Source organism: Ictalurus furcatus, chromosome 28 (genome assembly GCF_023375685.1).
Source record: "Ictalurus furcatus strain D&B chromosome 28, Billie_1.0, whole genome shotgun sequence".
Classification (NCBI taxonomy): domain Eukaryota; kingdom Metazoa; phylum Chordata; class Actinopteri; order Siluriformes; family Ictaluridae; genus Ictalurus; species Ictalurus furcatus.
In genome coordinates this window covers 17341962-17368160 of record NC_071282.1, presented here as the reverse complement: position 1 = coordinate 17368160, position 26199 = coordinate 17341962, and the positions used below count along the sequence as shown (strand labels likewise).

General features: G+C 41.7%; 1 protein-coding gene and 1 long non-coding RNA gene across 2 annotated transcripts in view; both read right to left on the bottom strand.

The window, feature by feature from the left end:
* rgs3a (regulator of G protein signaling 3a) overlaps positions 1-25868 on the bottom strand; it is a 128296-nt gene extending 102428 nt beyond the window's left edge. The window contains exons 1-6 of the mRNA XM_053618387.1: positions 25170-25868; positions 8232-8313; positions 7789-7894; positions 6025-6400; positions 2584-2614; positions 2241-2482 (exon numbers count right to left, since the gene is read on the bottom strand). Coding sequence (XP_053474362.1) covers positions 2241-2482; positions 2584-2614; positions 6025-6400; positions 7789-7894; positions 8232-8313; positions 25170-25292 — 960 coding nt within the window. The 5' untranslated portion in view covers positions 25293-25868. The remainder of the gene's footprint in view (positions 1-2240; positions 2483-2583; positions 2615-6024; positions 6401-7788; positions 7895-8231; positions 8314-25169) is intronic.
* On the bottom strand, positions 9533-11029 carry LOC128603732 (uncharacterized). The gene is made up of 3 exons (XR_008385056.1): positions 9825-11029; positions 9745-9794; positions 9533-9704 (listed from the first exon to the last, which is right to left on the bottom strand). It is a non-coding gene; the product is annotated as an uncharacterized LOC128603732 (long non-coding RNA).
* Positions 25869-26199: the final 331 nt, after the last annotated feature.

Sequence of the window (26199 nt, the reverse complement as noted above, 5' to 3'; positions counted from 1 at the left end):
CGGTGAAAGAGTGTGACAGTGTGACAATGTTTGCCACTTCCTTCTTCTGGAGGTCGTCTAATGCAGCTTAGTGCTAGCAGTGTGCACAGGAAGCTAGCTGGGGGGACGTTTCTACAGACCCCACACACTTGCGGTTTGTGAACACAGAACATTGCTCTTGCGCGCTCATAGGAAATCATTCGCTCACTTCAAGCAACTGCTGACCGGGAGGCCAGCGCTGAGGTGTTTCAAGTGAACGTTGAGTAACTGAGTCAAAGTAAGAATGGAGAAAGTGACTCAAATAGTGTTTGGAAAGGAATTTTTGAGATAACGGAGTTAAGGGAATTGGATCGTGCTAATCTGCAGCTGATTTATTCATCATGGAATTTAAATGAGATTTAATTTTCAGAATGTAAAGCACAGGCTAGCATCAATCAGAAGGCATCTAATCATGGTTTGTTCGATATCTAAAACTTTACCAGCCATGGCCCATTTAGGTGTAAAAAAAATTGAAAACACAGACCCCCTCAGTATTCATTTTAATTCACTTTTTTCCTAAAGATAATCCAACTATTCAAATATGAATGTTTATTGCATTTGTATTTTACTTATTTTACAAATATAACAATCTGGTTTTAAAAATGTTTTATGGATCCAACTTCAGTCAAACCTTGAAGGCCCTGCTGATACTGTACTAAAAGCTCTTGTTTTTTTTGATAGATTTTTCTTGAGATTGTTGATATCCACTTCACCACTGAATCCTACGGCACAGGGAAGCTGATTTACTAAATGTTTCAGCATGAGTAAAAACCTGTGCAATCTCATAAACACACGCAGAACAACACCTCAGATAATTTAGACATAAAGGATTGCATCTTTCAAATGAAGTTCTAACTAACTGACTGACTGACTATCTAACTAACTGACTGACTGACTGACTGACTATCTAATTAACTAATTAACTAACCGACTGACTATCTAACTGACTAATTAACTAAGTGACTGACTGACTAACTAAATAACTAACTAAGTGGATAACTAACTGACTGACTGACTGACTGACTAACCAACTGATTAACTAACCAACTAACTGACTATCTAATTAACTAATTAACTAACTGACTGACTGACTGACTGACTATCTAACTAACTAATTAACTAAGTGACTGACTGACTAACTAAATAACTAACTAAGTGGATAACTAACTGACTGACTGACTGACTGACTAACCAACTGATTAACTAACCAACTAACTGACTATCTAATTAACTAATTAACTAACTGACTGACTGACTGACTGACTATCTAACTAACTAATTAACTAAGTGACTGACTGACTAACTAAATAACTAACTAAGTGGATAACTAACTGACTGACTGACGAACTATTAACTAACTGTCTGGCTGAGTAGCTAAATAAATAAATAAATTATTGACTGACTGAATAAATAAATAAATAAATAACCACCTAACTGACTGACAAACTAACGAACTAACTAACTAACTAACTGACTGACTGACTGATCAGCCAACCCATTAACTGACCGTCTGTGACTGGCTAACTAACTAACCAACTAACTAACCAATCAACTAACTAATTATCTAACTAACTAACTAACCACCTCACTGATTAACTAACCAATTAACTGACCAAATGTGACTGGCTAACTAACTAACCAACTCACTAATTAACTGACCAACTAACCAACTTACTAACTAACTAACTAACCATCTGACTGACTAAATAAGTAACTAACTGATTAACCAACTAACCAACTGACTAACTAACAAACAAATTGAATAACTAACTAACAGCTAAGCAACTAGCTAACCAACTAACCAAGTAACTAACCAACTAATTAACTAACTAACTAACCGACTGAATGAATGAATGAATGACCGACTAACTAACTAGCTAGCTAAATAAATAAATAACTTTCATTTAATGTAATTTATGGAATGACTGATTGATTAATTACTTTTTTTGTTTGTTTGGTTGTTTGTTTGTTTGTTTGTTTGTTTGTTTGTGGAAGCCCATTTCTGCCATTTGAAGACAAAAGAAAACCATTTATTAAAATCTTCAAAATAATTAAGTATCTTGAAATAATAACATAGTTTCTCAAAATGATTTTATTAATAAGTTTTGTTCTATGTTCTGTATTATGGCCATACATTCACACCATAAATAGTTTTTTCTTAACATTTACCTTTTCAACAGAATACAGATGAAACGACAGATGGAACCCAGCATGAGTGATACCTGCACGAAGATGGGGAATATGAGAACTTTGGGCGCCACTTTGATGTAGGCCCCGTAGTTGGCGTGAGATCTGACAATGGTGCAGTTCTGGTAGTTGGCGAAGTTGGAGCTGGGCTGGTAGCTCGTGGCAGTTGATTTGGATTTGTTGCCTGAACGGCGCAGGAAGTTGGTTCTGCTCGCCAGGCTGGGCGCGGCATGGGTCTGGGGCGTGTTCGCATTTCCAGGTGGGTACATCCATCCAGCTGGGGAGCGGTAGGATCAAAAGAACATCAGTGTAACGGTTATGTTATGGTTATGCTTATGACACCACATGGTACTGAAATCATGTAATGATTAGACTTACTGGGATTGTCTCCATATACTTGTGTCAGGATCTGTGGGATCAGACATATGACGTCAGTCAGTTAGTCCTGATTCAATACTTTTAGAGAAATATAAACAATGATTAGATTAATGATTTAACAGCTCTCGACTTAAACCATAAGGCTTGGGAATGTGATCATCAGATCATATATGAAGTCTTAGATCTTTCCAGATCATTTCTCCAAAAGAACTTGGTAGTTCGGACTTGGCATAAGAGCTGTAACTCCGGCGCACTCAGCACAGCACTCGAGTCCCCAATGCATTATAGACTATTAACGCTCCAACGGGCTTGATTTATTCTTACGAGTCCATATGACTTCACAGACTAGGGACTCGGCCCGCACCAGACTTCCAGTCCATCACTGAACAGCATTACACGCCTTCTTTGAATGGCACGCAGATGTAACCATCAATAGCCACGAAGCTGACCTCAACAATAGATACATTAACTTCACCAAATCCACAGCGTCCCTCATTAAAAATGCTAAAGTGATATCTACCATTTCATCATGTCACACTATTATGGGTTTATTCTTGAAATATTGTCAAAAAAAATTCTCACAATATTACAAATTTATTCTTGTAATATTACAACTTTATTCTAGAAATATTGCAATTTTTTTCTCGTAATATTACAATTTTATTCTAGAAATATTGTGATTTTTTTCACGATATTAGTTTATTTTAGAAATATTGTGATTTTTTTCTCAAAATATTAACTTTATTCTAGAAATATTGATATTTTTACTCAAAATATTAACTTTATTCTAGAAATATTGTGATATTTTTACTCAAAATATTAACTTTATTCTAGAAATATTGTGATTTTTTTCACATATTAGTTTATTTTAGAAATATTGTGATTTTTTTATTCAAAATATTAACTTTATTCTAGAAATATTGTGATTTTTTTCACATATTAGTTTATTTTAGAAATATTGTGATTTTTTTATTCAAAATATTAAATTTATTCTAGAAATATTGTGATTTTTTTATTCAAAATATTAACTTTATTCTAGAAATATTGTGATTTTTTTCACGATATTAGTTTATTTTAGAAATATTGTGATTTTTTTCACAAAATATTAATTTTATTCTAGAAATATTGTGATTTTTTTTCACGATATTAGTTTATTCTAGAAATATTGTGATTTTTTTTCACGATATTAGTTTATTTTAGAAATATTGTGATTTTTTTCTCAAAATATTAACTTTATTCTATAAATATTGTGATATTTTTACTCAAAATATTAACTTTAGAAATATTGTGATTTTGTTCTCATAATATTACAGATTTATTCTAGAAATATTGCGATTTTTTTCTCAAAATATTACAACTTTATTCTTGAAATATTATAACTTCCTTCTCGAAATGTGATTTATTTATTTTTTCTTGTAATCTTACAACTTTATTCTAGAAATATTGTGATTTTTTCTTCTCATAATATTACAACTTTATTCTCAAACTATTACCACTTTATTCTCAGAATCTTGTATGTTTATTTCTTAAACAGTGGCCCTAAAACTCTGAACTTTTAAACTTGACATGTCCAAAAAGCCTCAAAAGGCAGCCATCTCATTATACGTGAATGTGTTGGTAGCAGAGAAATAAAATAACCGACCGATCCCATAATGCAGCGTAACCTGACACTGATTCCCAAATTCTATACAGACTGTCCTGAAACAAACTGGGGTCAAAATTTCAAGAACCACTCAAACCTAAAAACTTCTCTTAAGTGGGCAGATTTTTATGAAGGCTCTGGAATTCTTTCCGACTCTCTCGTGGCTTTCCGACACGAAATGGATTCCGATTGTGGTCCGTTTTATTGTTCGTTTTTTTCCCAATACAACAGCACATTCCTGCAGCTTATGAATCAAACGGTATTACTTGACTCCATGAGAACACTGGGCATCGTATATCAGATTTCCCCTAACAACACAGCAAGTGATCCGTTCAGTCATCTGGAATCAATAATGGATCGATTCGGGTGTGTATCGTGTAAATTCTTTTGTGTCGATATTTGCGTTAAACTCGCCGCTCGTCTTTCAGACAGAGATTCCTTTCTAGTTCGTAACGTTGTGCGGGCAAATCCTTTGATGTTTTTGCGCAATTTTTAAATGAGGCTTTAATCCCCGAAAGAATTCAACAATGCAAATGAAATAAAATATTAGGCTTGGTTTGTTTTATTGTTTTTTTTTGAACGATCTCCTGCTACCACATTCAGTCCTCCTGACACACACAACAAGACCAGCTTGGGGTAAAACCAGACCCCGACTCTGTGTGAGATTTCTCTCGGCGAACCGCCAGCGTTACGAGTCCCTCGGGGTCCGATGGGAAGGAAACGGACGCTATAAATCCGTCCGCGTGCGTCTCCTGTTAGTAGCGGCGTGCTCTCGGTAAATCAGATTGTCCGAAGGTCAACGTTTCAAAGCTCATGCGTCAATTGAATGCCCTCGTGACCTCCCTGATCACCCCCCTAAACATCTCGCTACAGCCAGGGGGTTTTTTTTTTTTCTTATAATGCTATACGGAAGAGTTAAAGCGAATATTTCTGCTCTGTGGTGATTCTGTCACTTGACGCCTCGTGACTGCAGGAGGATTGGGTTTTATTTCATTAGAATATCTATAGCAGAGTGTTAGACCGCTCCGAGTCAATTACTAATGAACAGCATGTGGCACTGAGTTCATCAGACAGTCAAAATACCAAACAATTACAGAGATCCACCCACAGACTCCGTACTAATCTCACTGATTAACTCTCTTGACCTTGATGATGTTTCCAGCTTATTCTCGCTGAATTGTATTTTCCTGTCTGGGTTCTACAATGACAAAGTTCTAAGTCAAGGTCAATAGACGTATCATTTTCGGCATTTGTATTTACTGTAAGGTTGTGATTTTGAAAAACCTGTCGTTTCTATTGTTGTTGAATTTACAAATTTTATCTGTTGGTTTGCTTTATTCGTTTGTTGTTATTATGTATTTTGTTCGCATTTATTCCTGCGACGTTGCTTGATTTTATTACTTCTTATACGTTTGTTTGTTTGTTTGCTTTTTATTTGTTGGTTTATCGTTTTTGTTTTTGTTTTTTTTTGTTTGTGTGCTTATTTATTCAGTCGTGTATTCGTACGTTGTTTATTCCGCGCATTTATTTCCTGTTATTATGCATTGTTTTTATTTAGTTGAATGTTTTTCATTTTGGTTTGGTTTTGTTGTTGTTGTTGTTGTTGTTGTTGTTTATGAGCATGCAAATCACTCTCAGAGGAATCTGAGTGTGAAGACTCCTGCAAAAGATCCAACTGTGGCAGTTCTGGGATTTGATCGTATAACATTCTGGTCAATAATACGTAATCATGACCAGTGGAGACTCCTTACCATGGACATTTCTAGAAACGCGAATAACCTGTATAGAATTCCCTGTACCTGGCTTCCTGGATTGATGGGGGAGAGAATGATGTAATTGTCCCCGTTGGACGCTTTGACTCGTGTCCCTCTGAGAGTCGGAGTGTGTGTCCTGGTGCTGGCTTTGCCCTCCTCTCTCCTGTCACCCCACGGCACCCCGGTGCCGCCGATGCCGCCACCCCTCGCCCCCTCCGAGCCGTTGAGCAGTATTCGGTGACGGAGGTGCGCGGGCAGTGGGGGGACAGGCGGCGTTTTCTCTGCGCGCTTCGTTCTGGGAGGAGAGACGGGAGAGTCGTAGTTGGAGCTCTTGTAGGATTGATGGATCAGACCCTTATAGCTGGATTTCACGGAGGGTCCTGAACGCCACACCACCACCGTGATCTCACGGGCACTGCTTCTGCACAGAGATAAATATAAATATAGCAAACGCTATTATACCACAGCACTGTCGAATTCTCCATTCTGATTGGACAGACGGTGTTGATTCATTTTCTATATGATAGCAGTGCAGCCGCAAATCCCAGGTTCTAATACGTTATCGTTTCTATAGCAACAAAGCACAAATCCGTAGGAAACTGTATGACGGACAATCATCATCGAGTTACAAATAGACATATTATTGTTGATATGGTGAAGGAGATGTTTATTTCAGGAGGAGTGGGAGGAGTCTCCAGTGTCAGCCATTTTGGACGATCCGATGTAAAGACGTCATTTGAAGGTTTGCGCTTTTAGAAGGAAATGTAACTATAAACGGATAAAAACTACAGCATGTCGTTCTTTAATAAGTAAAACTAACTGTATAAGAGGAATAAAACACTTCAGGACATGCTGCTATAGTAAAGTAATTACATTCGGCTGCATCCGACTTCCCCGTCGTTGATTATTTCTCTATAACTGCACCGCCCCCCCCCACGTGTTTTATTCTTCTCATATCCGTTGTCTCCTCGTAATTCGATTTCTCACCGCTCCTTTTATTTGTTTCAGGGGCAGACGGGACAAGAAAAGAAAGAGAAGAAAGCAAGCACACAGGAGTGACTCATGGAGTTTGACGATGATTCGAAGCGGCTCTTGCGTTTGCCCCGAACCGTCGGTGAACCTCCGCTCCTTAGATTTGAAGTTCTGGATCATAAAGCATGATTGACAGCTGAGATAATCCCGCCAGAGTGTCCGCATAAAGAACAGGTAAAAAAGATAAACGTGTCTGTACATCGATGTCGGCAGTACTGCAGGGATAAAGAAGATGAACCACTCTATCAGCGAGAAATATTACACCGCTCGAAAGGTTTACTGAATTATGGGACATTGCGTGCGCCCCGAATCTGCTTTTGTTCTGCGTTAATGAACCTTCCTCGCGGACCAAAATAGACGGTGGTGCAGGAGCTCGATATTAAACACGCGCACGATCCAAAACACGTGGAATTGAAGCGATCTGTGCACTACTTCTAACCTGAACGTCAATATCGCGACAGCATTTCCCATCATTCCACACTTCTGGTTGGCATCATACAGTAGAGAATATTCAACACCTGGATTAGTGGTTAGCACGGCTGCCTCGCACCTCCAGGGTTGGGGGTTTGAATTGCTCCCCGTGCTGCGGGGGTTTCCTCCGGGTACTCCGGGTTCCTCCCCCAGACCAAAGACATGCGATGTAGGCTGACTGGCGTGTCTAAATTGTCCGTAGCATGTGAATTTGTGTATGCGATGGGTAGGCACGCCATCCAGGGTGTCCCCCGCCTTGTGCACACAGAGTTCCCTGGGATCACACAAAGGTGTGAGCTGTAGTACCTGATGGCATGGGCGAGATCCGCACACTTCCACTGCTCCACAGACTGACCATTCAACTGCAGCACCGTGTCCAGCTGCCTGAGGCCAGCCAGATCTGCAGGACCACCTGAATACACACACACACACACACACACACAATAAAACTTGAGATATCGATCCATAAGGTGTTTCTTGTGCCCACACACCCAGCCACACAGTCAACTTTCCTCATCTTGTTTATACACACACACACACACACACACACACACACACAAAATAAAACTTTATGAGATATAGATCTATAGACTAACATGTGCACCTACACACTTTCTCTAAACCTCTGCATTACAGATATATACTGTACACTCTGAGACTGCATGAGTGGGTTTGACACTGTGTGTGTGTGTGTGTGTGTGTGTGTGTGTGTGTGTGTGTGTGTGTGTGTGGAGCAATGAGGTCCTTGCCTGGATCGACAGCTTGTACTCGTATGGGTGAGTCGGAGCAGATGGTGAACCCATAGCCATCCTTTCCTCGAGGGATGGTCACCTAGACCCCACACACACACACACACACACACACACACGTTATGAATATGCAGTACTGCCACCTCTTTTGTTTTGTTACACTTAAAAGACACACACACTTCACTTATAACTATCACAAAAAATTGCAAACACAATACACACGATACACACATTACACTGAGCCACAAGATTCAGCTTCTGTTGCATAAGCCATAATCATATGCCTCCTACACACACACACACACACACACACACACACATAAAAGAAAGGAGTGGGACAGAGGAAAGTAGTTTAAATCATGTCGAGGGTTGTGTTCGTTCTTCATCTGTTTGTTTCATACTTCTATTCTGTAACACATTCCAATGAATTCTATAAAGTCTTATTGGACGAGAAACTTAATATATGCGTAAAATATGTGTGAACGCTGCGCACTTCAGAGAAAAGTGCGAATACGCAAAAATACGCATCACTTGAAACTATACACTTGATATTATATACATTATATACATTCTTCAAGAAAATTTAGACACACCTCTACACAGCTCTACACATGGCGACACATCTCACCACACCTCTACGCATCACTACACACCTCTACACACCTGTACACACCTCAACACACCTGTACACACCTCAACACACCTCAACACACCTCTACACATCTCCACACATCTCCACACACCTCAACACACCTGTACACACCTCTACACACCTCAACACACCTGTACACACCTCAACACACCTGTACACACCTCAACACACCTCAACACACCTGTACACACCTGTACACACCTCAACACACCTCAACACACCTGTACACACCTCTACACACCTCTACACACCTCTACACACCTCAACACACCTCAACACACCTGTACACACCTCAACACACCTGTACACACCTCAACACACCTCTACACACCTCTACACACCTCTACACACCTCAACACACCTGTACACACCTCAACACACCTGTACACACCTCAACACACCTCTACACACCTCAACACATCTCTACACACCTCAACACACCTGTACACACCTCAACACACCTCTACACACCTCAACACACCTCTACACACCTCTACACACCTCTACACACCTGTACACACCTCTACACACCTGTACACACCTCAACACACCTCTACACACCTCAACACACCTCTACACACCTCTACACACCTCAACACACCTCAACACACCTGTACACACCTCAACACACCTGTACACACCTCAACACACCTCTACACCCCTCAACACACCTCTACACACCTCTACACACCTCAACACACCTCAACACACCTGTACACACCTCAACACACCTGTACACACCTCAACACACCTCTACACACCTCAACACACCTCTACACACCTCTACACACCTCTACACACCTCAACACACCTGTACACACCTCTACACACCTCAACACACCTGTACACATCTCTACACACCTCTACACATCTCTACACACCTCAACACACCTGTACACACCTCTACACATCTCTACACACCTCTACACACCTCACCACACCTCTACACATCTCTACACATTGTTACACATCTCACCACAACTCTACACACCTCTCCACACCTCTACACACCTCACCACATCTCTACACACCTTTACACACCTCTACACACCTCCCCACATCTCTACACACCTCTACACCTCTCTACACACCTCTCCACACCTCTACACATCTCTACACATCTCACCACATCTCTACACACCTCACCACATCTCTACACACCTCACCATATCTCTACACACCTCACCACATCTCTACACACCTCACCATATCTCTACACACCTCACCTCATCTCTACACACCTTTACACACCTCTACACATCTCTACACACCTCTACACCTCTCTACACACCTCTACATACCTCACCACACCTCTACACACCTCACCACATCTCTACACCTCTCTACACACCTCACCACGTCTCTACACATCTCTACACCACTCTACACACATCACCAGAAACAAACATCATCCAAATAAGGCTTTACTTTGTTTGAGCATTTTGCTGTTAAAATTTTGAATTTTGCTACAAACCTTATTATAAAATGAAGCTATACTCATTGTCTTAAAAAACTACATTAATACTTACTCCTGGAAAGTTCCTTGTATACAGAACTGAGTTACAGACCAGCTTAAATGGATTTCCTTGGCTCGTTATTCAGATTATTCTAATCACCTGGCTGTAGTCCACGCCTCCGAGCTCTTATTCAAGTAGAGATCTGGATGGATGTCGATAACCATGCACAGCTCCCGCAGAGGAGCAGAAATGAATAAATGTAATACTGTGTGTCTATTTAGGGATATGTTTGTGTCAGCATGCTGTGTCATGTTGGCGTGTAAACAAATATTGTCATATTTCATATAAAACTATAAAAATCACTTTTCCATTCTTCCATTTTATACTCTATGTCAATCACTATGGGGGGAAAAATATTCTGGTCCAGAAAATACACTACACACAAACAAACACACACACACACACACACACACACACAAAGAGAGTCAGGAAGACGAGAGACTCGCATGGAAATCTGATGAGGAAATGAGTATACACATACACACACACACACACACACACACACACACACACGTACATATATTCAAATAATGTCATGATGAGTGCCAAAACTAACAGTGTGCCTCAATACAAGTGAATCATTTCCAGCTGATCTGCTGAGCTGGGACATTGTTTTAAAACACTGCAGAAAAGCGAGCCATTATGTAAGAATTAAAAAAATGTAAAAAGAGTTTGTGCTCTGCAGAGCGTAATATTAACTGATTTTAATATAACGACGGCGCGGTTGAACTCTGCATTCTGATTGGTCAGGAGGTGTTGATATTTAGCTTTATAGTATGAATGTGACTTGCTGTGGTGTGAGAGGAATAAATCACTTCAGGATGTGCTGTTAAAGGAAAATGATCGGCTTCTGGGTATTATCAGCGATATTACCCGCTTCATCACGCCAGCCTGACGTCGATTATTCGCCTACAACAACACAACCCGGAGTGTATACTGCCTCTAGTATACATACAGTATAGACGTGTGTGCAACCAGATAGACATTTAATGGAATGACAGATTAAAGAGATCAGTGTGTGTGTGTGTGTGTGTGTGTGTGTGTGTGTGTGTGTGTGTGTTTGAGATTAACCAACCCAGAGACAATCCACTGCTCTGTCTGACAGATGGGTTGGAAGATGAAACAAAGGATGGAGGGAGAAACAAATGAGAAAGAACAAGGTAACAAGGTATGTTTACAGTTTGAGACAGACGGAGTGGGGTAGGAGAAAGGTTATAGAAATGTCAGGAGGACAACAGAGAAATAATAACAGGGAAAGAGCAAAGAGCAAGAGAAAAAAAAAAAGAAGAGGCAGATGAGTTATGGGAAAGGATCCTAAAGGAGAGAGAGAGAGAGAGAGAGAGAGAGAGAGAGAGAGAGAGAGAGATTATCTTGTGATGCACAGGAAGTAGATGGAGGGAATTAAACAAGGATCCGTCATAAATCTCTCTCTCTCTCTCTCTCTCTCTCTCTCACACACACACACACACACACACACACACATCACAGCTGCTGCTTCAGCTTTGGGTTCGTTAATGTCATCATGCATGTAAAGAGCAAGTTTCTAACAGATTTTCTTTCCTCCATTTTATATTGACAAGACACACAGCAATATTTAAGGAATAAAACACTCCAGGACATGCTGGAATAGGAAAATAATCAGCGGCCACATGGTGTGAAGCAGTGGAATACCCAAAAAGTGGATTCATTTCATATTCGGAAGAGTTTTATTCCTCTTATACCACAGCAATTTGCCAACCATGTTTTTTTTATTTATTTATTTATTTATTAAACAAAGATATGTACTTTGTATCCGTTTATAGTTACATTTAACGTCGTGCAGCTTCCGAGAGACAAGTCGGCTCCTGAAGACTCTGATACTGGAGACTCCTTCCGGAAATATCAAATAAACATCTCCTTACAGAAAACTTCACGATATTTTTGAAGTCGTTACTAGAGAAAGGATAAGGTATTAGAAGGAGAGCATTAATGCTGTATAAACCTGTGATTTGCAGCTGTGCTGCTGGAGGAGTTCGAAAATTAATCAACGGCTTCTGACCAATCAGAATCGAGCATTCGACAGAGCTGGGGTATGAGAGCGTGGAGTAACTGAGTCATGGTTGTTCGAACTTTAAAAAAAAAAAAAACAAAGAAATAGCACTGTGTTTCGTATGGTGAGGCAAACCCAGGAGAGGTTTCTGCTTCACTGGGCAGGTACACACACACACACACACACACACACACACACACACACAGCCAGGTTCACTCATGCCTGATGCTCAAATTAAGGCCAGTCATGGAGATCATAGAGTACATACACAGTATGAGGCAGTATGAGTGCCATAGTGTGTCAACACGAGAGTAAATAAGCATGTTATAGAGTGTTATAGCATGCTGTAGAGTGTTATAGAGGGTTATAGCATGCTATAGAGTGTTATAGAGTGTTATAGCATGTTATAGCACGCTATAGAGTGTTATAGAGTGTTATAGTCTGTTATACAGTGTTATAGCATGCTATAGAGTGTTATAGAGTGTTATAGAGTGTTATAGCATGCTATAGAGTATTATAGAGTGTTATAGAGTGTTATAGTCTGTTATACAGTGTTATAGCATGCTGTAGAGTGTTATAGAGTGTTATAGAGTGTTATAGCGTGTTATACAGTGTTATAGCATGCTATAGAGTGTTATAGTGTTATAGTCTGTTATACAGTGTTATAGCATGCTGTAGAGTGTTATAGAGTGTTATAGCATGCTATAGAGTGTTATAGAGTGTTATAGCATGCTATAGAGTGTTGTAGCACGCTTTAGAGTGTTATATAGTGTTATAGCATGCTATAGAGTGTTATAGAGTGTTATAGCATGTTATAGCATGCTATAGAGTGTTATAGAGTGTTATAGCATGTGATAGAGTGTTATAGAGTGTTATAGCATGCTATAAAGTGTTATAGAGTGTTATAGCATGCTATAGAGTGTTATAGAGTGTTATAGCATGTTATAGCCTGTTATACAGTGTTATAGCATGCTATAGAGTGTTATAGAGTGTTATAGGATGTGATAGAGTGTTATAGAGTGTTATAGCATGCTATAGAGTATTATAGAGTGTTATAGCATGCTATAGAGTGTGATAGAGTGTTATAGCATGTTATAGCCTGTTATACAGTGTTATAGCATGTTATAGAGTGTTATAGTGTTATAGTCTGTTATACAGTGTTACAGCATGCTATAGAGTGTTATACAGTGTTATAGCATGCTATAGAGTGTTATAGAGTGTTATAGCATGTGATAGAGTGTTATAGAGTGTTATAGCCTGTTATACAGTGTTAAGGCATGTTATAGAGTGTTATAGCATGCTATAGAGTGTTATAGAGTGTTATAGCATGTGATAGAGTGTTATAGAGTGTTATAGCCTGTTATACAGTGTTAAGGCATGTTATAGAGTGTTATAGCATGCTATAGAGTGTTACAGCATGCTATAGAGTGTTATAGTGTGTTATACAGTGTTATAGCATGTTATAGAGTGTTATAGAGTGTTATAGCATGTTATAGAGTGTTATAGCATGCTATAGAGTGTTATAGCATGTATTAGCCTGTTATACAGTGTTATAGAGTGAGAAATAAAGCACTGGTTAAATCCTACAATAACTCAGTGTGGTTGTACAGATCGATAAATCCATCAGAGGAAGCAGTGGTGGTGCTGGTGGTGGTGCTGGTGTGTGTGTGTGTGTGTGTGTGTGTGTGTGTGTGTGTGTTTAAGTAGGTGGATCTGTATTTCTCACTCTCTCTTACATGCTACTGCATAAATCATTCTGGGTTTTTTTTAACTAATTTTCCTCATCTTTCTCTCGCTCTCTCTCTCTCGCTCTCTCTTTCTCTCTCTCTCACTCTCTCTCGCTCTCTCGCTCTCTCTCGCTCTCTCGCTCTCCCTTATCGATTTTGTGGTCTGTGAATCTCACTACAGCACACACTCAAACTATGTGATCGAGCCCATATAGCAGCTTCTTTCTCTCTATTCATCACTAACGTGTGCCGTTCTGTCGCATTCATTCTTTCATTCGCAGGAATCATCCGTTAAGATGACACGTGAGATGTTAAACAATAAATCTTTTGTAAGGAATAACATGCGCCAGACCATGCTGTTATACAAAAATAATCCACGCCGATGCGATGTGATTTGCCGTAGTTTACGATGTTTCATTTATTAATGAACATCACATCAGGCTTTTAACGGTTCAGTTGTGGAACGTCCACAAATTAGTTCCAGTTCTCACTTATGTAATAGCTGTGATAAACAGCCATTCGCTCACCCGTCTCTCTCTCTCTCTCTCTCTCTCTCTCTCTCTCAAAAAAAACGGGAAACTGTTAAACATGTAACCGGAAAACTGGAAAACATAAAGTCCTGTACAAAGCACTGACACTGGAGACTCATTCCGTAAATATTACACAATCATGTCCTGACGAAACACATTAACGATTATAAGTCGTTCTTTCTTAAATACACTCTTTTTTTTTTTAAATCCGTTTATCTGAAGCGTCCGCATGAGCTGTTACTATAGAAACGATAACGTATTAGGACCAGCGCATTCATATAAATCGTTCACGTTACAGCCAGAACTACAAAAATAACACGCACCTTCTGACCAATCAGAATTCGCGTCAGTTACAGACAGAATAGATTTTCAGCTATCTGTCTCTCGGTCCATGCTAGCGAGTCTGTCTCTCTCTCCACCTGTCTGTCGGTTGGTCTATATTTCAAAATTGCCTCAAAGCGCTTAGCTTGCACGGCTGATAAAACACGTGGCGATTTTACTACAGCTACATATTCCTCAATCTGTCTGTCTCTCTGTCTGTCTGTCGCTCTCTCTATCAATCTATCTATCTGTCTCTTTTTTTCAAATCTGTCTCTCTATGATGCATATTTCATCTGTCTTTGTCTTTTTTGTCGGTCTGTCTGTCTGTCTGTCTGCCTGTCTGTCTGTCTGTCTGCTTGTCACACTGTCACCTCCGTGTAGCACTTTTCTTACACAACTCAAGGACTTCTTGTTCAAAACAAAACTATGCTGCAATTTTTTTTTAAGCGTCCGCCACACTGTACACCTTATCTATCTGTCTGTCTGCATGTCTCTCTTCCTCTCTTCCTCTCTCTCATCTTATGTATATTTCTTTCTATCTATCCACCTGGGTCTCTTTTTCTGTCTGCATCTGCATTTCTATCTATCTACCCGTCTGCCTGTGTGACTATCCATTTCACTCCCTCTCTGTCTGTTGGGTGTCTGTTTCTGCCGGTCTCTGTCACTCGCTCTGTCAGTCTCTCTCTGTCGCTCTGTCATTCTCCCTGTATCTCTCTCCGTCTCTCTCTCTCTCTCTCTGTACACTGACCTGAGGTAGCGAGCAGCCGACGCAGACTCTACACAGCCCGTGGATGGTGTGCAGCATCACTCACACAGTGTCGGACCTCAGCCGTGTGTCTCAGAGGACGAGGCGAGACCGGCGTTCCGATCGGCAGCTCCGGCTACACTGAGCTTGGCCACAGTGCTCGTGCGAGCCCAGTTTGGGAAAAGAATAGCAGGAAGTGGCCTCTACACTACATACACACACACAAAACCATCAAGGCTGCCCTCAAGCCCTATCCAGACAACACGCCTACGCTCGTTAGCCGAACGAAGCACTTTCCCGTCACTCTTTGGGCCACTCTGTTATCTCCTATTGTTCTGCAAAAGGTTCAATAGTATTTTAGCATTCATAATTCTCTAGCGAGTCGCTTTTAGCACTTGCAGAATAAAAACCAAGTGGTCCATCATAAGCAAAAACACTGCGTGGAGATAATATAATGAAGCTGGTGGTAATTACTGACGTTGAACTGCGTTCGGAGGCGGACGTTGCATCGGTATTTATGCTGGGAAAGTTCTGCGTATTCAGAGTCAGGTTACGCACCTGCTCAACTCCATTTCCTGAGCTCCCGGTTAGATTATTATTATTCCGGTTATTCAAATTCTTGAGTAATGTTAAGCGTTTGAGAGTTGCTTTATTTATTATTTTCAACGACAACCATGACAATACATTTTCATACTGTGTTTCATGTTGAAACAGACTATTCCTACTGTTTCACATTTTTCCTTCTCTAAGCAAAAACACTAGGCAGAGTTTATTCTGTTGACGCGGAGAGTAAGTACGAACGTTGCGCTGTATTCAGAGTCAGCTGATCATGTTCAAACGCGACATCAGTATCTGTGCTGGGAAAGTGACACGTCTTCAGAGTCGGGTTACGCACCCGAGCTGTTTACTGGAAGTTGCTTGTTCTTCACAAATAAACCTGACAAAACATGACATTTACGGGATTCGTATCGAGGTTACATCAAAACGTCTGCCCGTTTTGACGGATTTAATACTCCTAGAACTTAAATCGACTTCAAAAGTTCAGCTCCAGTGTAAAATGATTGATACATGCCAAACTTTAGCTCATAATTCCGTAGGTCTACATACAGATGTGCACTATTTCCTCGTAACTCGTCCCCGGATACGGCCCTTAGTGACTGCGTGACATTAGCATTTAATAAACACATCAATTTAGAATGAATAGGCGATTAAATCATCTGCAAGCGTATCGCCTTCCGAGTTGCTTTATTATGAATTTGGACAGAGAGAACTCTATGATGAAATGTATAGACGGTAACATTGTGGAAGAAGTGAGCAGAATGTAGCTCCTAGATTTAAGTTTTAACCCCCTTCCTTCCGGTTTTCCTCCAGAGCCGCACCTCTAAAACCTACGTATAAGTGCTCGGTGTGCTATAGAGATTTCTGAAACATCAGGCAACACAATTGACTGGAAAGTAGAGACATTTCCTCGACTAGATTGACTGAACGTTGGTCATGTGTTGTTGTTGTTGCTCATTTTGACAGAGCCCCGAGTTCCACAGACACCACAGCGTCTCCTCTGAACAGATATTTCATTTCCTTTTAATCAGTATGATCTAAAACCCCTGATGAAATACCCCGGATCGTCCCTCGCAGGAAGACGTGGTTTATGTTCCGCCAATTACGTCGTAATTATGCCAAAAATGCGTCTGTCTTTATTTGCATCCACATTCTCAGTGGATCACCTGCTGAACTGGCAACGTTCCATTCGTGCGATCATCAAGCATTCAAACGAGATCTAGACAGTTTGCATTTTAGTGGCGAAATATTCCAGAAACGGTGACGTATCCAGGACCGATCTCTCATCAAACAACAATTCAAACTTCTCTTAGAACCCTGGCAGAATATGACACAGTCCCACATTTTTGTCAGTTCTCTTTTCCTTTCTGTCCCTCTATTCTCCTCTGTTCATACTTGCTGTGTACAGAAGCTCAGAAGCCTCCACACACACACACACACACACACACACACTTCTCATCCAGCCTTGTGTTTGACAGCCAGACTCACAAAGGAAGACTCTCACAAGCCGACTTCAAACACAGAGTGCGACCTGGAAACCGTCAGCCCTCTGGAGCCGGTTCGCCGCTCTCACAGAGCGACTCACTTTAAAACAAGCAAAATGCTGTGATCTTATTGACACGGGAAAACGGTGAACGCTGAGTTTCCGCACAGGCGAAGATGCAGATATATACGGAGCGTTTGCAATATTCATGGACGTCTGCCTAGAACTGTTTACTCAGCAACAAGATCACAGGGACAAGAACAGCTCCGCACCTGCTAATGTGTGTCCTTGTATCTGAATCAACAACATACTGAATCCATTACGACGTTGTTGTTGTTGTTGTTGTTGTCATTGTCGTCATGCGACATGACATTTACATTTTAAGCGTCTAAACTGCAAAGCTTTTTGCACGCAAAGCTTTCTACACTTAAAACGCTTAAAAACTAGCATACATGCAATATTTAAGCGGCAGGCATCTCGCAAGAGCATGTTTTTCTATCTCATGCATACTTTAAACTCTTTCATTCGCACGGATATTCCTTATTTATGAAGAAAATGTGTAATAATAATACTTGAGGAAGTTAGTGAGATAACTATTCGGAGAAACTACACAGACAGTGCAAAGGGTTTGGGTTTTTTGGGAGGTGGGGGTTTTTGGAACACCTGGCGTTTCTCGTTTTTTACACCACAGTGCTGTTGAATTCTCGATTCTGATTGGTCGAGTAATGTTCTATAACAGGAAGCGTCCTGTAACGGGACTAATAATAACCAAATGAAAAATGCGTTGTCATTCAAGAACGCAAAATCGTACAGTCGTTGATATTTCTGTAAGGAGATTTCACATGATTTCACATTTAAGGAAAGGAGTCTCCAGTGTCAGTGGTTTATAACAAGGATTATTCATCCATCCATCATCTATACCACTTTATCTTTTTCAGGGTCACGGGGAACCTGGAGCCTATCCCAGGGAGCATGGGGAACAAGGCGGGGTACACCCTGGACAGGGTGCCAGTCCATCACAGGGCACAATCACATACACACTCACACACCCGTTCATACACTACGGCCTACCATGCATGTCTTTGGACTGGGGGAGGAAACCGGAGTACCCGGAGGAAACCCCCGCAGCACGGGGAGAACATGCAAACTCCACACACACACACAGGACCACGGTGGGAATCGAACCCCCGACCCTGGAGGTGTGAGGCGTGAGGCGTGCTAACCACTAAGCCACCGTGCGCCCAACAAGGATAATTACTTCTTTATTATTTTATCGTCTATCTTCAAGCGAGAGAGAGAGAGAGAGAGAGAGAGAAAGAGAGGCTGGTGAGGGAACAACTGTTTACAGCTGCTTTAATGGATGTGATAACAGGAACAGGAACATTAAATGCGCCTATAAATGTCATTGTCTTTCATTTTTTGGTTTTCTTATGTAATTGTTAATCAAATTGCTGTGGTATACTGTAAGAGGAATAAATCACTTCAGGGTGTGCTGTAATACTTCACTACATTATTGATTATTTTCCTATAACTGCACATCCTGAAGTGTATTCTTTCTTATATATTAAAACGACAACATTACATCAGCACCCAACGAAAACCGTGTTTTTTCCTGTTTATAAAAACCCATTGAGTGACATCAGACTGGCACCGAACCCTATTCAAGTGCTCTTTTTTTTTCTTCCTTTTTTTTTATTGTCTATTCATAAAGATTGAGAGAAAAACGAGGGAGGAGGGTGGCCTTTAACGAGCCCCGGCATGAAAGAAGAGCCCTGAAGCTCTCAAAAGCCTGGCAGAAGGAGGGATCGGACACAGCCTTGAGCTCGCCTTTCTTTAGTCGGCCGATCCACAGACCCTTGATTTTGTAGAGCAGAGACCCGGTGAAAAGGAGCGAGTCTATAAAGCTGACCTGAATAGAAGAGCAAATCAAAGCAGAGACAAGTTCCACTTCACTAAACCATGCAAGCTGCCACCGAGAACCATTAGAGGCTGACTCATTATAGCGAGGCTGACATTAACATAGAGAAATAGTCATGAATACGGTACGAATCCAGAATTTAGAAACGTGTTAAGTCCGTCGTTGCCTTGCTTTCAAAATATGACAGCTCCTTAGCAACGCAGAAATCATTAGGTACGTAGCTAGCTAAGTGCTAGCTTTGCTAAGTTGCTTTGTGTTAGCATTTTAAAGTGGTTTTTCCTGCGAAAAAAATATTTAAAAAAAACAAAACAGCCAGTTAGCTGGTCATGCATTTCAACTGGTCAGGTTTAATGGTTTTAGAGAGGTTATCGACTAACTTACCAGTTAGACACTGGTTCTAACTGGTCATGCTGGTTCTACCCAGTCAGGCTGGTTCTAACAAGTTAGGCAAGTTCTAGCTGCCCAGGATGGTTCTAACTGGTCAGACTGGTTCTAACTGGTCATGCTGGTTCTAACCAGTCTGGCCAGTTCTAACTGGTCAGACTGGGTCTAAGTGGTCATGCTGGTTCTAATGCTTTTGGCAAGTTCTAGCTGGCCAGGATGGTTCTAACTGGTCATGCTGGTTCTAACCAGTCAGACTGATTCTAACTGATCAGGTTTGATGGTTTTAGAGAAATTTTGGACACATACAGACTGATTGCAATTGGTCAGGCGAGTTCTCACTGGTCCTGCTGGTTCTAACTGGTCAGGCTGTTTCTAATTGGTCCTGCTGGTTCTAACCAGGCAGACTGTTTCTAACTGGTCCTGCTGGTTCTAACCAGGCAGACTGTTTCTATCTGGTCCTGCTGGTTCTAACCAGGCAGACTGTTTCTAATTGGTCCTGCTGGTTCTAACCAGGCAGACTGTTTCTAACTGGTCCTGCTGGTTCTAACCAGGCAGACTGTTTCTATCTGGTCCTGCTGGTTCTAACCAGGCAGACTGTTTCTATCTGGTCCTGCTGGTTCTAACCAGGCAGACTGTTTCTATCTGGCCCTGCTGGTTCTAACTGGTCAGGCTGTTTCTAATTGGTCCTGCTGGTTCTAACCAGGCAGACTGTTTCTCACTGGTCCTGCTGGTTCTAACTGGTCAGGCTGTTTCTAATTGGTCCTGCTGGTTCTAACCAGGCAGACTGTTTCTATCTGGTCCTGCTGGTTCTAACCAGGCAGACTGTTTCTAACTGGTCCTGCTGGTTCTATCCAGTCAGACTGATTCTAACTGGTCCTGCTGGTTCTAACCAGGCAGACTGTTTCTAGCTGGTCCTGCTGGTTCTAACCAGGCAGACTGTTTCTAGCTGGTCCTGCTGGTTCTAACCAGGCAGACTGTTTCTAACTGGTCCTGCTGGTTCTAACCAGGCAGACTGTTTCTAGCTGGTCCTGCTGGTTCTAACCAGGCAGATTGTTTCTAACTGGTCCTGCTGGTTCTAACCAGGCAGGCTGTTTCTAGCTGATCAGGTTTGATGGTTTTAGAGAAATTTTGGAAATTTGGACGCTTACAGACTGGTTGTAACTGGTCAGGATGGTTCTAACTGGTCAGGATGGTTTTCAGCTGATCAGGTTTGATGGTTTAAAGGGATTTTGTTCACTGCAGGCTAGTTATAGCTAGTCAGTTTGGTTCTCATTGGTCAGGTGTGATAGTTTTAGTGGGATAACTGTAGGTCAACATTACCAAAGGTGAAAAAAAAAAAATAGCACTTCAGATCTCACCATCTCTGAAATTCTGCCACTTTTGCATAACTATATAGTTAGCTTTTAATACACAGATCTTCCTCCATTTTATGATTAACAGTACAAGAAGAAGATTAAGCTCATTAGAAGGCCAAAAATCAAGATGGACCTTAATCTCATGTGCCAAAAACACAATCTCCAACCATTTCCATCACAAGGTTTGTTTAGCTTTTATGACTAGTTGCTTACTAATTCATAGCCATGCACAGTCTCCTGTCACATCTAGAAGAGTGCGTAAGCTGAAATGAACATTGTCATGAGGCCTCCGCTATTAAAATGTCATAACACACTGCTACGGTGTTGTACAGCGAGTGCTTCAAATATTTCAACCACTTTTTCAAGAAGCGCTGGTCCAAAACAGAGCAAAAAACAAATCGGCAGTCAGTCGTAGTCAGTGTCAGTCCTTAGACATGAACCAAGGAATAAAATCCAAGGTTATTGATTTGATTATTAAGAAAAAACAACAACCGGTGTTACGTTGAATTACCTTCCACAACAGCCAATATGACACTCATGCTTAGCGAGATAGCGAAACATGGAGGTGAGCAAAGAGGTTACCGAGAGCCTTTTACATACTCGTACTGATGGAGAAGCCCTGACGGTGTATAGAGAAGGAATCACGTTCTTAATCAGTTTGTGGGCGTGACCTTCTAGATTTGAAAGAGTCCGCAACCTTGTACAGGTTTCATTCTTTAAAACGAATAAACTCAAAAAATAAAGTTCTCAACGGAAGGAAACAGGAGAACCCAGAGGAAACCCACATGGACACGCGGAGAACATGCGGAACAGACAGTAGCCGAGCTCTGGATCGAAGCAGATACGCTTCATCTTTGAGAACACAATGCTACCGGCTGTTCCACCCGGCCTTAGACATGACAAATGATCTCTCGGGTAAATCCACATCTCATTTCAAGGCTCGAAAATATGCACTATATATCTCCGCTATGTAAACTGAAACGCTACGAGTCCATGGTGTATTATTTAATAAAGAAATTATTAAATTGGTGGCGTGACGGTTAAGGCTTTGGGTTACTGATCGGAAGGTCGCGGGGTTCAAGTCCCAGCACTGCCAAGCTGCCACTGTTGAGCCCTTGAGCAAGGCCCTTAACCCTCTCTGCTCCAGGGGGCGCTGTATCATCTCTGACCCTGACACGCTTGGGTATGTGAAGAAAAAGATTTTCACTGTGCTATAATGTACATGTGATTAATAAAGACTCCTCATCACCAAATAGTTTGTTATGCACTTGCGTCTAAGGCCTGGTTCACACTTAATGTTTGACTTTGCATGCAAAAGCGCTGGCAACACAAGCTCACAAGCTCACACGCTCGCCTACGTACTTTATGTACGTCTGGGGATTAAAAGCGATGTCCACTAGATGGCGCATCAGAGGTCAAACGTCCACGTCGGGAGTCATAAAATGCTTAGCAACACACTAACAAGCTCTGTGTCTCTTAATTCCTTCTGCTGTCGTCATGATTGTTGTCATGATCTGCATCTCAAATCGAAAAAAAATCTCTGACCTTACATTCAAAAGTGTTTACAAGAAATCTAGAAAATCAAACACGATTCAAACACTAACCATGTTCATACTCGATAACTGTTTAGAATCGTGCATAAGGATGTGATCTGGTGCGAACTGTTTAGTCAGTTACATGCTGCCGTAAACTGTTTACACTGGTTTTGCACACATCATAAATAACGTAGCGTTCATTTCTAAGAACGGGCGCAAGCGATGCCGCAAAACGACCGCAGGATGAGTGCAGCAGCCGTCTTGCATACGTATACGGTACGCATAGCGAAAAAGCGAGTTATACCCTTGGATTAAGCGGAGCCGATCTCACCTAGGAGGTTCAGACTCAGTCTGTGGCGGTTGAATGGAAACAAAACCAGTGGGGTTTCTCTGACACACTCCCTCACACCAGCACCAAGTGGAGTTAAGAGCTTTAAGTAGGAAGTGAAGTGGAACTGAGGAGAGCGAGCCAAGGGAGACCCTCAGCTCCTGACTCACGCTCCGAGCTTCCATCGTCAGCCCGAACGAGTCTCTGCAGGAAGATTTAAGGACGGAGAGTCTCTAAAGACGATGTGAAACATTTACAACAAAGTAAGCTTCAGAGGGTTTTTCGCTCATTTTGTTTCTCTCTCACACACACACACACACACACACATACACATACACACTCTCTCTCTCGCGCTCTCCTCGCAACGAACTCTACAAAAGTTCATGTTCGCATGCTGTGGCATTAGAGCGAGCGACTGAAAAAGCCCATTCATACACAAATTGGAGTTCGTTAATTGCTAAATGAAATCAGCTGTAATCCTGGGAAAGGCCTGAGCTGAGACAAAGCGAGTCGAAGCGTCACTTTTAACCCGCGACGTTAGCTTTATCACGGTGTTCAACTAACAGCTCAGCGGTTCTGGAATAAATAAATAAAAATCCAGAAATGATAATGGGTTGGACAATATCTTTATTAGTGTATTAATCCTAATAGCAATATTGGCCTCGGCAACGCCGAGTGCAGTCTCGTGCGTTTTGAGATAAAAATGTAGTAGGACGGTTCATGATGATCACTTTGACGTGATCCAAAACAAAACGGATGCGGACGTTCGTTAACCGTGACACTTTATTAATCTGTTACAATTTACCGGGAAATGATGTCATCACTGCTAACGTCAGAGAACTCCTCCTAGTTTTACAGGTCGCGTTATGCAAAGGGAAGTGGATGCAGGTAATCAAGCATACGAACAGGTGCCAATAGATTTGATTAGCTTACTAGCATGCTGTAAAAAAAAAAAAATAGCCGGCTAGGTAAGATCATGCATCGCAGAGATGGAGCGTTAATGACGCCACGACTGGATTGAATCCGGTTCTACCATGTGACGCCATGAACGACATGCTGTAGATGATTGGTTCAACTTTGTCATTACTTCCTGTTTCAAGTTTGGGGATGGTTGGGAAAGGGTTTCTATGGTTATTGATATATAAAACCAGACTTTCTGTCGGACTGGGACGCTGTAACGAGCTCAGCTTTGTGGTGCGAGTGTACACAAGTCTCGTGTTGGCCTGCATGGCTAAAACAAAAAATCTCCTTTTACGAGATATAAGGTATTCCGTGCGTGTCTTCGGTGTCGGTACCAAGGGAAAGATCAAGTACAAACACAACTGCGTGTTCGGTCCACGGTTCGGGATGAATTCTTCTACAGTATGTGAAAGCAAACCTGTGATTATGAGCCCCGCCCACAAACGAGCCCAGAATTGGTCCGGAGTGTGAACGAGAGTGTGAAAACGGCCTAAGTTAATAGTCATGCTGCTCATTTTTCTATATATCAGTACGGATCTACGTAGATAAGCCTTCATCGTAGGAACTGTATCGTTTCATTGCGAGGTGATAGTGTACAGTGGCACACTACGCTCCCGTCAGACGAGGTGTGTGGCGGATTTCACACCTAAAGTGTGAAAATGAAATCCGCTGTTTTTTTTAAAAACAACTTGCCGGTGCACGTAAAACCCGGGATATAACAATACAACATACTGTACGTCAGGTGTATTATCTGAAACATGCACGTTTGAGAGGTAGACAGTACGAAACTAAGGCCACATCAACATAGAAACACAAACACAAATAAAAACAAAAGGGAAAAGTACATTTAAAAAGATTTTTTTTTTTTGTACATTTATCTTAAAGTGTCCACTTACCGTTAGGCATTGCATTATCTCAGGGCTGGTGGAGTCGGGAGCAGCAGCATGGTTCGCTTGAGCAGCTTCTGAGGGGATAAAGACAAAAGAGTCACGGGCTGAGACTGTACCCTTGGAGAACATCTCTGCATCTGTGCTTTCTTCTTCTTCTTCTTCTTCTTCTTCTTCTTCTCCTCCTCCTCCTCTACACAGACACACATACAAAGTATAAAAACACAAGTTTGTCCACTGAGGTCTTAGTAGCTTTGTAGCGCTCTCAATCTCTCAGGCTTTCTGTCTGAGCAGAAACAGAGGGAATTCCGTGAAGGAAGCGGCGCGGAGAGAAGGAACTCCACTCCTCTTTTCTCTCTCAGTCCATTATCTCCGAGTTTTGCGCGCTCCTGGGCTGTTGCTGTGGAGACAGCGGCTCGGCCCGGCCACAATGTCCTTTTAAGCGTTCCTCATAAAGGGCCGCATTCAGCCCGGGACACAATGCAGCGAGACTCCCTCACACTCCCTACCTCTCTCTCTCTCTCTCTCTCTCTCTCACTCACTCACTCATACACTCCCTCGCTAGCTCTCGCACTCATTATCTCTCTCTCTCATAGACACTTTCTCTCACTCGCTATCTCCAGCACTCTCTCCTTGCTCTCTTTTTCTTTGTGGCTCGTTTGATCCTGAAACTCAAAAGACACGCCGTGCACTTTATTTCTGCACGATTTTTTTATTTATTTTTTTTGCACCTTTTTCGTGCTTTGTATATATCATCATATTTGAAGATCACGCCCCCTTGGCAATTTCTCATTTCATTAACACTCATTCAACTCCCACGAAAGATGGACGCCAGCCGTCTTTGGCAATCTGCCGTAATGAGGTTCTCTCTCTCTCTCTCTCTCTCTCTCTCTCTCTCTGGTACGACTCGGGAGTCGAACACGCTGTAGATGATGTAGCTGGGACAACCGGTGGGAACTTAAAAATTCCACTTTAATCAAAAGTGGAGGGGGGAAAAAGGGACTCCCTGCAGCCTCAGGAGGTGACCTGTGTGGCCGCC